We start from the raw sequence: 13,329 nt of genomic DNA, 5'->3' as shown, positions 1-13,329 counted from the left end.
TTGCATACAGGTCCTTGGGGTGGAATATAATAACTTGACCCATTGTATGAATTTATTACCAAGACCAAACGAACCCAACGCTTCCCATAAGTATGTCCATTCAACGCTGTCAAAAGCTTTCACCATCTTGAAAGTATCTGGTTGATGGGCACTATAATCTGGGGCTTGACAGATGAAATAGAGCCCCTCAATTAGGATGTTTATTGCAGATACCTAATTGCCCTGTGTTTATTATTTTGCAGATGGTGGAGGCAACAGGTGGCCCAGAGCTTGCAAGAACTGTTCTTAGCCCCCTCTTAATCAAGGACGCCATTGATTTTCTTAGTTTTATCCTGAACGAGGAGGAGAAGAAGCTGTGGTGGTCACTTGGTGAAACTTGGACTAAATCCAGGTAATTCTGGGTCTCCTCTGTGATGTAGACAGGTATTGCCTGAGAGCTTCTGGAGACTGTAATGTAGGCAGATATTACATGAGAGCTTTGAAAAGTTGTGTTATAGGCAGGAGTTACCCAAGAGCTCCAGGGGGTTGTGATAAAGGCAGAGTTTACCTGAGAAGGTAAAGATTTACCTAAGAAGGTTGTGATTTAGACCTCATGCACACTGGCCGTTTTTGGATGTTTTTATAGCATCTGTTTTTGGCTTCAGACGTTTTTTTTTTTTCTACAGTCAATAAACTTCCCATCATGTTATCCTATGTGTCCATGCACACATAGGCTGTTAGCTCTAACGTCAAACCGCTAACACAGAAAAACGCTAAAAACTGCTATTGCAAAAACGTTGAAAAAATCACTGCAAAGCTACTGCCATTTTTAGAACGTTATTTTAATGTCCAGTGTACATGAGGCTTTAGGATGTTGATACTCTTCACAGAGGAATTTACTAATTCTACTATAATGTGTGTGTGTCATTTTGTCTACCAATTGTAATTTTTAGAAAACCCACAGTATCTATCTGTGATAATAAATCTTGCATGAAAATGTACAGTAATGTAACGGTTCAGACTGCTTAACCACTTCCGGACCGCCGCACGCCGATATACGTCCTAACTTTGAAGAGGAATATTGTTGTTATGGCAGCAGTTAGCTGCCATAACCCCAGTATCTCCTTCTTCGGGCGGCGGTCCGCTTTCAGATAAAAGTGGTGTCTGCAGTGGATTCACAGCGAAATCACTTTTATGGGCGGCGGGAGAGGGGGCCCCCCCCCTCCCACCATGCTCCGGTGCCCTCCACCGCTTACCGGAGCCGTTGGAGGCATTCAAATCCTTTCACATGCTGGGTATGGAGATGAGTGAGGGGAAGATGGCCTCCACCTGTCTCCATACCATTGCAGGCTCTAAAAGGGACATTTTTTTTTTTTTTGTTAATTGCATTTTAGTGTAAATATGAGATCTGAGGTCTTTTTGACCCCAGATCTCATATTTAAGAGGTCCTGTCTTGCTTTTTTTCCTATTACAAGGGATGTTTACATTCCTTGTAATAGGAAAAAAAGTGACACCATTTTTTTTTTTTAAAGAACAGTGAAAAAATAAAAGGTAAAATAAATTAAAAAAAAAATTTTTTAAACGCGCCCCGTCCCGACGAGCTCGTGTGCAGAAGTGAACGCATACGTGAATAGCGCCCGCATATGAAAATGGTGTTCAAACCACACGTGAGGTATCACCGCGATCGGTAGAGCGAGAGCAATAATTCTAGCCCTAGACCTCCTCTGTAACGCAAAACATGCAACCTGTAGAATTTTTTAAATGTCGCCTATGGAGATTTTTAAGGGTATATGTCGCCATTCCACGAGCAGGCGTAATTTTGAAGCGTGACATGTTGGGTATCAATTTACTCGTCGTAACATTATCTTTCACATTATAAAAAAAAATTGGGCTAACTTTACTGTTGTCTTATTTTTTTTAATTCAAAAAAGTGTATTTTTTCCAAAAAAAGTGCGCTTGTAAGACCGCTGTGCAAATACAGTGTGACAGAAAGTATTGCAACAACCGCCATTTTATTCTCTAGCGTGTTAGAAAAAAATGTATAATGTTTGGGGGTTCTAAGTAATTTTTCTAGCAAAACTTTAACTTGAAAACAACAAATCTCGAAAAGATGCTCGGTCCTTAAGTGGTTAAATTACTTTGCAGAATAAGAGGACATCCTTAACTAAAGATCCATTAATCATCTGCACAGATGTTGTCACCTCATAGTTATTCTCTTGTGTTTGTTCTTGGACACAAACCATGAAGACAAAAACAAATTTGATTGTACACTGTAAATGTATATTTCACTGTTTAATTGAAATGCAATATCAGATGTGTTTTTTTTTTTTTTTTTCTTTTTTTTCATGGTCAGAGCATTAAAGTGTATGACCCAAATTTGCCCTAAAACCAACATCTCGGCATCTAGATTATGACCCAATTTTTTTTTCTGTTACATTATTACTGTAGCAAGAAACAACTTTTAGTACTCACTGTGACATCATCACCAGGTTTCCCACATTCTTGCAGGGGCAGTTGCTAGGAGGTCAGTTCCTACTGATGTAAGCACACCCCATGAACTACATCTCTCAAGAGCCCTTTACTACAATGATGTGTGTGGGCAGGCTCTTGGGAGTCAAGGCAGCAGCGCTGTTTTGCTGAAAATGAAGTCAATGTATGTAGAGGAGAATGGATGTAGGCCAGGGTGGGAGTTCTGTAGTCCAGCAGTATACGTATGTTCTTTAGTCTAGCAGACATAACTGACAATGCTGCTTGGGATTTCAGCAATGGCACTGTGATGTTAGCCCAAACAATATTAGGAGCTCACTGAATTTCTGACAGATCAGCAGGTATTTTTCTGTACATGCATCCTTCCTTTTTTTTTTTTTTTTTATAAAGAGATAAATATGGGGAAATTTACAAGTATTATTGAGATCACTTTTTTAAAAATTGTCCCCAAACACTGTAGCTAAAAAATATCTACACTATCTTACTATGAAGAAAGCTGTCATTTCATCTCATTCTATAACTAGTGAAGTCCTTTGTCATCATAAAGCACCAATAGTGCTGTATTTCCAGGTGAAATCATTGGTGACAGCTCTGCTATGGTTACTAAATTTGTAGATGCTGCTACCTGGTAGTATAGAAAATATATGTATAATTGTTGGCTATATCTACGCCTGCAGGGTTTTGGATGATTGGGTAGCTTGATGTCTCCCTGTGTATGTGTTTCTAATGCTCTGCCTATTTTCACTCATTTTATGCACACAATAATTTTACAGTATACTTGTATCCACCTGACTTTCTCATTACCATCCACAGAATGGAGTGGCCTAAAGATCAGTTTATTCCTCCATACGTCCCACGTTTCAGGAACGGCTGGGAACCGCCATTGTTGAGCTTTGTTGGGATGCCTAAAGAGCTAGAACTAAACCAGCCGACAAACTCTATACCAAATATGACCGATCTCCAACAGAAACGGGAAGCCAGAAGTTTACCGAATGAGGTACCAACTTTCATGTAGTGTTTTTGGGCCTTTTTGTTGCTTGAAGTGTAAGTTCACCTTTTTAGATATAATGAAAAGGAAAATTAACACCTTACATCCTCCCCACCCCTCAGTGCCTGCTGTTCTTACCTCTGTGGGTGATGAGCTGTCAGTTCCAACACAGCCGGATTTAAAATCTATGCTCTTTGCCCTCTTCTTTCTGCAGGGATTCTGGGATGGGTCAGAGCAATGCTCAGCACTGACCAATCGCAATTGCTTTGATCGTCCCAGAAGCCCTGCAGAAAGAAGAAGAGCAAAGATTTTGAATTCCCACTGACCGCTCATCACCTATGGAGGTAAGTACAGCAGAGACCTGTGAAGGGGGTGTAGAGTGTTCTCCATTTAATTTTTTCTAAAAAGGTGAACTAACCCTTAAACTTGCAGTTATTTTGATGGGAGGGGGGTGTTTAAGGTGAGGAATTGTCATTTATTTAGTTATCCCTTAGATATTACAGACTAGCCTCCAAACTTTTGTGCTTTTGTTAACAGATACTTGTAGAAGGTGGAGTTTTGTACATTGTTTGGGCAAGGTATATACACTGTGCTGGGATTGTGTACATGTGGGGGTATACCCATGGTTTCTGGGGTTGTGTACATTGGCTGGGTGGGGGGTATACATATAACAAGTGGGGTATGTACATTGAGTACACCAAGTATACACATTGTGCTGGGGCTGTGTACATTGTATGGGCAAGGTTATGTACACTGAGTAGAGCAGGTGTACATGGTGTGTTGGGGTTTTGCACATTATTTGGCCAGGGGTATACATATAATAGATGTGCTAGTGTACATACATTGTTTTGGGGTTATTTATGTTTTAGGGGGTATACATATAGTTGGTGGGGTTATGTACATTGAGTACACCAGGTATACGCATATGCAGGGGTAGACTGACAACTTATGGGGCCCCCGGGCAGTAGGAGATCATAGGACCCCCTCTATTTCTGGCCATACTAAAGTCACACCCATACAAAGCCCCACCTATATATTTCACTGCCCACATTGCATGCTTTCATGCGTGCCCAGTCTTCTCTACACCCAGTTTCTCGCACAGCTCCACCCCGCCCCAATATTCCCTCCTCCCTCCGGTGGTGTCTCCAGTGTGTCTCTCACCCGATCCTTCATCCTCCAGCTCTTGGCCAGGGATTCGCAGCCCTCGATCTTCTCGGTGTGTCTCTTCTTTAGGAAGGCAGCTGGTAGGTTCCAGTCACTGAGCTTAATGTCCTCCTCCCTGGGAAGTCCCGCCAGTACTGGGCTTTGTAGCTCCATCCCACCCCAGACATTCTACCGCCTCACAGACGGTCTATGGGCGCCGCTCCTGGCAAGCACTGCACAAACGGATCCTCCTAGAGGGCCAAAACTGGGCAAATCGCAATAGGCTGAGGAGGTCTTGTGTTCAGAGAAGTGGAGACCTAAAGCTGGTGACCCAATAAAGGTACCAGGAGCCAGGGCCAGTGTAAGGAATTTTGTCTACACAGGCAAAGGTGCATTTTATGGCCCGGGTCAGATGCCCCTCCCCTCCACTGTATAGTGACTGCGAAATGCTGAGCGGAGGTGGAGATGCCAGGCACCACAGAGCTGCTCCACAGGCCACTGTATAGTAGGCTCGACCCCCTCTCCCCACTGTCTGCTTCACTCCCTGACCCCCCCCTTCCTCCCTACACATTGTTGCTTGCCAGTCTGCTCTACGGAGGACTAAAGCTGGCAAAAAAAATCCCCCCCTGCCGACCCTGCCACGAGCCTCCAATGGAGCCCCCTACTGGCCCCAGGTCCTCAGGCACTGTCTATGTGCCTGAATGGTAAGTCCGCCCCTGATTATATGTATGGGGTTATGTACATTGCATACAAAAAGTATACACTTTGTGTTGGGTTGTGTACATTGTGCGGGTGGGGTTATACATATAGTAGGTGGGTTTTTGTACACTGAATGGGGCAGGTATACATGGGGTTGTCTGCATTATGTGGATGGTGGTATAAACCTGGTGTCTGGGGTTGTCTACCTTGTATGGGAGGGGATCTACATACATTAGATGGGGTTCTGTACATTGTGTGCACCATGTATACACAGTGTGTTGGGGTTGTGTACATTGTATGGCTGGAGGTAGACATAATGTTGGTGGCGTTGTATACAATAAGTACACCAGGTATACACATTGGGTTTGGGCTGTGTACGTTGTGAGGGTGTACATATAGTTAGTGGCGTTATAAACATTGAGTGCTCTAGGTATGCAGGGTGCGCTGGGGTGCTGAGGTTGTGTACAATGTATTGGTGGGATATGCTAGGTGGGGGTTATGTGTATTAGGTACACAAGGTTTACCCACCGTGTTGGCATTATGTACACAATGTGGGTGTTTTTGTTGGGTACATTGACCTAGTTTATGGGCAGTGAGGATGACACAAGCTTTAAATGTCTTTAATTTCATCTTGCAGTTCTCCCGAGTGCCGGACTCACCCAACACCGACCGGTGAGTGTATGGAGAACAAAGGGGCAATATCTGAGTGTGGGGAATCTTTGTGTTATTTGCTAATCTCTTTCCAGCCTTACTTAACAAGAGGCAGCCTAACATCAGTAGCCTAACATCAGTAGCCTTGTCTACATCTGATCATTCATTGCAACAATAAGGGCTCGTTTACACTTTCGGTTGAGGGCGGTAAAAATAGGCGGTTAAGCCATGGTTTTAACCACCCCCGACTGCCACCTTAAGCTGCAAAGACAACTGGAAGGGGTTGTCCACATGCTGCTGCTGCCGCAATGTCTTACTTTGCAGCCGCTGCAAAATGTATTCCCCTTTTGCGCTCAGCAGGCCAGTAGGCAGTACCGCCACCGAACATGACCCATTCAGGTGAAGGGGGAAGGAGTTCAGTGCAAATGCATGGAATGCATATGGTGCGGCACAGTGGTGCAGGCTTTTGAGGATTAAATAAGGCAGTGACATATCTCCTTCCAGCTGCCTGTCAAAGCAATCTTTTCACTGTTCAGAGGGACGGTAAGGTCTACCGCAAGTGTAAACTTAGCCTAATAGTAGTTTGCTCAGGCTGACGATTCCCCACAATTTAAAAAGGCACCTTCATGTTTTCACTGAACTTTGGCCCAAGCCAGGGAATGTGTTTATGTTCTTCTACTGACTGGTTTACTTCTCTCCTTGTCACAGGAATTTTTATTTCTATAATTCCTAACTTGGCCTCCCCCACCCTGCTGGAATATGTGAATTAGCTGTACCTGGTCACCTCCGGAAGACCAAATGTCCTATTGGAGACGGGTTAACCCCACAACTGTCATTAACTGCCAATGTTGCGGTGTTCAAATTTACACCATTTAATTCTGCATGTCTCCTACTAATCCTGCCCACCTTTGTATATATAAAGTTATAATTAACTAAGCCTTTCCTTATCAATCATCATAGTAATAACGCCGCACTTTGTGCTTAGACATCTCCTAAAGGGAAATTGTTACTGCTTCTTCTACTCTCCTATACAGGCAATCATTCCTGACCAATCAGTGCGACTCCCCTCATAGATCACTTAATTAACCACATGACTCTTTCTCTGCATGAAGCATATGGCTTATGAGAAGGACTCTCTAATCTCTAGCTGTAATTGCCTCTGATATATGTATATTTTCATAATGTAAAAAGATGCAAAAATCAGTCCAAATCAATATTTCTATAAACATCTTTATATATATATATATATATAAATATATATAATTTATTATAAATATGCCACATTATTTACAATAAAAGTATTTTCAGATATTGGTTTCTTGAGCTTTTTATTAACACACGCTGCAATACTTCTAAACCAGCTGGTTGCTTTTTCTCTTTCCAAGATCTTATTTACCTTCATTACCCTCCCTACAAGGGAAACACCCCATTTTGGTGCAGGAGTCACAAAAATTGACAAGGAATGGAGGGCAAATCGCCATTATCATGATCACAGCATGAAATCTTCTATTGTTCTAGCTGTGGTCTATTGAAGAAAGGCGTTTATTGGGGTCCCCCAGTGGAATTTGTAAGTCCCTCTAGAAAGCCACCAGGTGGATGACAATCTTGTAGGTCATGTTTGTGTAAATGTCTCATTTGTAAAGTTTTACACACTATGATATACACAGTACATGCAGGCAGGCGTGCAGCAGGCCACGCTTCACTAACCTAATCTTAAAGCGAAACTACACTGCATCTGAGCACCAAAAACACTATTCAATTCATTTTTAATATTTAAAGCAAACTCGCCCAACCATCTGTGTCTTCATGCTTTATTTTGCTGAGAAATCACTATGAAATAGCTCCTAGCATTTCTGGTTGTGGCCATCTTGAGTAAGGGCAGATTATTCATGTAGCCTTTACCTCTTGGAATCCAACTGACTTTAGTTCAGGCATGCAAGAAGGAGGGTGTGCTTAGCCATACCTCCCAACATTTTGAGATGGGAATGAGAGACACCTACTAACAAACATATGTAGGCATATGACACGCCCCTGCCACGCCCCTTAAAGAGGACCTAACCAAAAAAAAAAAATCCACTGGTGCTTTTTTTTTTACCACTAATATTCCTTTATATTGGCTTTTAAAATCGACAAATGCAGCAATTTAGAATTTGGATGAAAGGTTTAGCAGTGGGAAACAATTATTGAAAGATAAAATGTGCATTTTATATACAAGTATATAGATAAGACCAAAAGGAGAGACAAATGAGGAGGAAAGGGGGACAGAGGGACAGGCTCCAAATCAGGGACAGTCCCTTGAAAATCGGGGACAGTTGGGAGCTATGGCTTAGCTGTAGAACCCCCCCCCCCCCTGAAGACAACCAGGATGTAAATGGAGAAATGTAAAAAAAAACATTTTACAACAAGTAAATACAAAATACTTTCCTATGTATTTACTAATGCTAGCAGCATAAGGATTACAAATAGTCCATGGTGATTGAGAGAGTGAAGTTCCGCTTTAATGAGCTTTATTGACATGCTGACCACTAACTTTGTGCTGAATGGCAGAGGAAACGTGGACAATAGAATTTTTATCAGAATAAGGTTATGACTGGGCCTTTGAAACTCAATAACTAGCCAGATTCCACAAGGCACGTGTTGTTTGTGAGCCTTGAGTGGTGCCCACAGTAGAGTTTCCACAATCCGTATGTAAAATGACAATTTGCACTTTATTATGGAGCTATTGAGACAGACTGGGCATAAATGTGTTTTTGCGATAATCCAGCGCTCCAGGAAGATTCCTTAAAATATTTTCCAGGACTCGTTCACATGTGTGTTGATTATGGGGAATGAAGCAATGCTCATTATCACATATACAATGTGTTTGATGTGTTTTCATTGTGTGTATCTTGCGCTCATAAAGTGTCAGGAATGCTTGATCATGAAGGTGTAGTTTTCCAGTGGGAAGGGTTTAAAAGGGAAGTAATGTAGAGGAAATTATCTGCTCTGAGGCGTGGTTGGGTTGTGGTGTGATAACAGGCAGTTTTTTGCATTCTCTACAAAATGGATTTGTATACTTGGATCTCTTTGACTTTTGGCTCGGTCCAGAACAACTTTGCTGACACAAAAAGCTTCACCACTGGCAATAATGCTCAATGCCTTTGCTTCTACCTGGCACTGTCAGTATTGCTGGCTGGCCGGCCTAATGTTTTTGCTTGCACACAGAAGCAAATGGTGTTACCAGACTGCTGCTCTGTACAAACAGAAAGTGGCTGGAGCTACCCTGTACTAGTTCTCTATTATTTCCCAGGAACCTCCATTACCTCTCCTCCCAGTGAAATTTTTATAAATGCTTCACTAACATCCAATGCTCTAGGTGCTGTTAAGGTGCAGTTACAGAGCATTACCATTGGAATCAATGGAGACGGCTGACAAGCGTTGATGCCTCATGAAAGCGGCTTAATGAAAATGCTGTTTAATTTTTAGCGCAACACTACAATATCGTTCCTGTGTGAACAGCACTCTGTGGTGCCATTGTAATATTGATGGCAGACGTTGAAGGGCGGTTATGAGGCGTTATGCCCCTTTCACACATGCGGACAGTATGTTTTCGGATGAAATACTGACATACATGCATCCCTATGGGATAGCGGGTGTCAGCGGATGAACATCCGCTGACATCCGATATCATCCGTCCCCACTATGGTCCGATTCTGCAGAAGGAGGAAAATCCTATTTTTCTATCCGTCTGCAGAGCGGATCGGATGAACACGGACAGACGGTCCGTGTTCATCCGATCCCCCCCATAGGGGAGAGCAGAGATCTGTCATCCGCCAGCTCAGCAAGGATCAACGGAGCGAGCAAGAGCAAGCGGATGTTCACGGGGCGGATCATTACGGATCCGTCCCGTGTGAAAGGACCTTAAAAAGTGCTGAATAAATGCCAAATAAACACAGGGTATTGACACGCATGTGAACGAGCACAGCTTTAGCTAAAGGCACCAGTGTTACTGTATAGGCTCCACACTAGGAGCAGAAAAAAGTCAAAGTTTTTAGCCTTAAAAAAGTGGCATAAAAGACACAAATAGAAAGAATATTGTACAAAGTTTAGGTGAGTCTATGAGAGTTTAAGCATTTTAGTTAGGCATTTTTTGAACTACACGCCCCTCTGCAAAAGTTTTACTCCCAAAATAACCAGAATGCATTTCACACTGCATTGCATTTTTACTAAAAAAAAAGTTGAAACTTGACGTTCAGAAGAGATAAGAGGAGTTTAGGAGAGACTGATATTTTTACAGCTCCTAAACTTCTCCAGAAAACGCGATAGAGAAGGGTTTTTTTCCTGCCTCTGAACGTCCCTGACAGAAAACGCCTGTAGTAGTAATAATGTGCAAAGACACATAGAACACAATAGAAGTGCTTCTAGGGGCAGGAGAAAAAACATCAAACGCCTGTAGAATCGACGTTTTTTTAAGTCCGGTGTGCATGGATCCTTAAGATCGCTCTCTCATATATAGAAATCTTTCTGGGTGACCAATCGTATCTAAAACCCATTGTGTAATGAGCCCTGTAGAAACAATACAACATGACCTTGATTTTCCCCAAATCCCTACTCATTGGGGTTGATTTCCTAAAAAAAAAATAGACTGTGCACTTTGCAAGTGCAGTTGCTCCAGAGCTCAGTAAATGAGGGGAAGCTCTGTTGACTTATATCATCCAATTATGTGCAAGCAAAAATGTTTTTTTTTTTTTAAATAACATCCTGCATGTGATTGGGTAGTCTTTTGAAAGTAAAACTTCACCTCATTTACTAAGCTCTGGAGCAACTGCAACTGCACATGCAGAGTGCAACTGCACTTAAAAAGTGCATAGTCTATTTGCATTTGGAAATCAACCCAATTGGGTTTAGATGTTTTTTGGGGATCGGGTGACTAATTTCCTGATGGTTTTCTGCTTAGTCTGTATATGAGCGTTTTGATGGTAGCAGTTGTCACTGAGGGCCGTAGTCTGAAGCAGGTAAGTAGTGTATGTATTTGGTACAAAAAACAGTCATTTCCAGTGCTAATAGGTCTTCCAAGGTGTGGAGTCAGATAAAATGGTGGTGTGAAAGGTAAATATGGTATCCCAAAACTAGGTGGATGCTGCCTTCCTCAGATGGGGTAATCCGAAAGGAACTACAAGAAAAACATAAATGTAAGGCGCGCACACCTAATGCATTACCAGAGATAATTTAATAATAAGAAATTTTTGTATAAAAATTTGAAAATTTATGTGTCAAAAAGAGTCACGCCAAAGAGGCAGGAAAGGAAAAAGAAAAAAGTTCATTAGAAATAATTAATAAAAAAAATAATAATAACAAAAAAATATATGCACTAATGTAAAAACGACAGAATCCATATCAAAAACCAATATCCAAAACAGCAAACTCCATCATAAATACACAAATAAATGATAATTCATTCAAATCCATGATATATTGCACATTCATTTATATTTAGTCAGATGAATACAGGTGTAGGAACACACAAGCAAAAAAGGGATGCAAGATTGATAAGTCAATCCATAAGTCTCGCCTCTACATGCCTGAAGTAGCTGCGGGGGGGGGGGGGGTTGGGTACTCAGAGGTGTCCACAAACCACACACTAGGATCACCTAACCGGAAGCTTCAGAATTGCCAGGAACGGGGGAAAAAACCCCAACAGACGCCAGCAGGATCATCCCCGCTGTAGTGCGTCGATCAGTGAACACCCAATGTTACACAGGCACCTTACCAGACCCCAGGGAACCAGCTCAGTGCCAGGGGAAATCCACTTCCTGGAAACTCAGGAAGAGGCCTGATAACGAGTGGCATCACTTATGGTGCAGGAGCAGTACAACGGTGTCCTCGTGGACATGAATGGGCAAAGATGGATGGGAAAAAAAACTTTTTTTTAAATATTTTTTTTCAAAAATGTAATTAAAAAATAACAAAAAATTCTGACAAAACTGGACCACTAGGAAATAGTAAATTAATAAAAAGTAAAATAAATGAATTTTTAATTTTTTTATCGTGATGAATTTTGCACAACAATAATAATAATTCCCAGATGTGTAACAATTAATGAAAAGCACTGAGCCCTGGAGTACATGAAAGCCAACCCTGCAAAAAAATCTATAAAAGTTTGTTGCTATATTGGAAATCAGTAGCAACTAGTCGATAAGAACAATGGTAGATTCAAGTAAAAATTTTAATAATATATAAATATGAATATAAAAATAAAGAAAAATTTAAATAAAGATAAAAATGTACACACATACTTGGATGAAAAAGAAGAAATAAGAAACCAAAGAAACAGAACATGTTCAATAAAAGGTACTTTTAGGAACCCATCTGGAGTACAGGAACACTGTGGTATTTATGTACTATTGTACTATTTGTAGGAAGACCACTTCTGTCGCCTGGGACCACTGAAACCATTTTATGGGTGAGCTGTCAATTTTTATTTTTCTAGAAGACCCCCTAGCCACCAATAGCTGGATGCAGAGGCATGACTCCCCCCAACTTTCTGGGTATGTGTTCTGGGTGGGGTTCGAACAGAAGACCCTGAATGATGCCTTGTGGCACTGCTGTGGATAAAAATGTGGAAGCCCACCATAGTGTGGCATATGGGCCATCAAGAGCGTAACAGGGAATGGCCTTTCATAATTCTCATTGATATCAGCCTGATACAGAATGCCCTCATTGTTCTCCCTCCTGTGAAATCACACACTGCAAACAGTATAGGACTCCGGTAAGTATGTCTTTATATACTGCATATATTAAGGCCCAAACTGCCTCAAAATGGACTTATTTTTATGAGTGGATGTTGTCATGCTGTGCCACCCACCAGTGTGACATGGGTGACACCAGGATCCTGACTTTTTATCTAGTCATAGTGTCTCACTCTGCTAGCTGCATAGAGCAGAATCTCAATCTCCTTTCTGCAATATTGATACTGTAACAGGAAGAGTGAGACTTCTCTGGCTGACAGCATGTAGTTAGTCTGACAGTTATTTCCTCTACTATGTATTTATGGATGTGTTTGTATTCGTCTAACTTCTGCTTATTATACAATTTACATCCCAATTTTCTACCCACACAGAAATCAGGAGGCAAATACCCCAAAATATGCTGTATGCAAGTATGACTTTGTAGCCAGGAACCTAAACGAGCTTTCCGTGATGAAAGATGACACTGTGGAGGTAAAAACTGTGCAGGATAAAAATCTGTATGGGATATTTTTTCTGTGGAGATAAAGACCAAGCAGGACAGAAAGCTGGGTGGGATATTTTATTTGTGGGTGTAGAATTGGCGGGGTAGGGGACGGGAGAGGGAATTTTGATTTGATTAAATGATTTGGAAGCTTGTTATTTGTAGAATTTAGT

At 41.6% G+C, this 13,329-nt stretch overlaps 1 protein-coding gene across 27 annotated transcripts in view; it reads left to right on the top strand.

Moving 5' to 3' along the window:
- The window catches only part of EPS8 (EGFR pathway substrate 8, signaling adaptor), a 131,230-nt gene that overhangs the window by 105,963 nt on the left and 11,938 nt on the right, over positions 1 to 13,329 (top strand). For 26 of the 27 annotated variants that reach the window (XM_073621333.1, XM_073621332.1, XM_073621342.1 and 23 more), the window contains 4 exons: positions 243 to 391; positions 3,280 to 3,463; positions 5,934 to 5,968; positions 13,047 to 13,146. In XM_073621333.1, the coding sequence (XP_073477434.1) occupies positions 243 to 391; positions 3,280 to 3,463; positions 5,934 to 5,968; positions 13,047 to 13,146 (468 nt within the window). Of the gene's footprint in view, positions 1 to 242; positions 392 to 3,279; positions 3,464 to 5,933; positions 5,969 to 6,655; positions 7,259 to 13,046; positions 13,147 to 13,329 lie in introns of those variants that run through there. The other variant, XM_073621350.1, reaches the window with a different exon arrangement.

This window comes from Aquarana catesbeiana, linkage group LG03 (assembly GCF_042186555.1).
Source record: "Aquarana catesbeiana isolate 2022-GZ linkage group LG03, ASM4218655v1, whole genome shotgun sequence".
Classification (NCBI taxonomy): Eukaryota; Metazoa; Chordata; class Amphibia; order Anura; family Ranidae; genus Aquarana; species Aquarana catesbeiana.
This window is presented reverse-complemented; position numbering and strand designations above follow the sequence as displayed.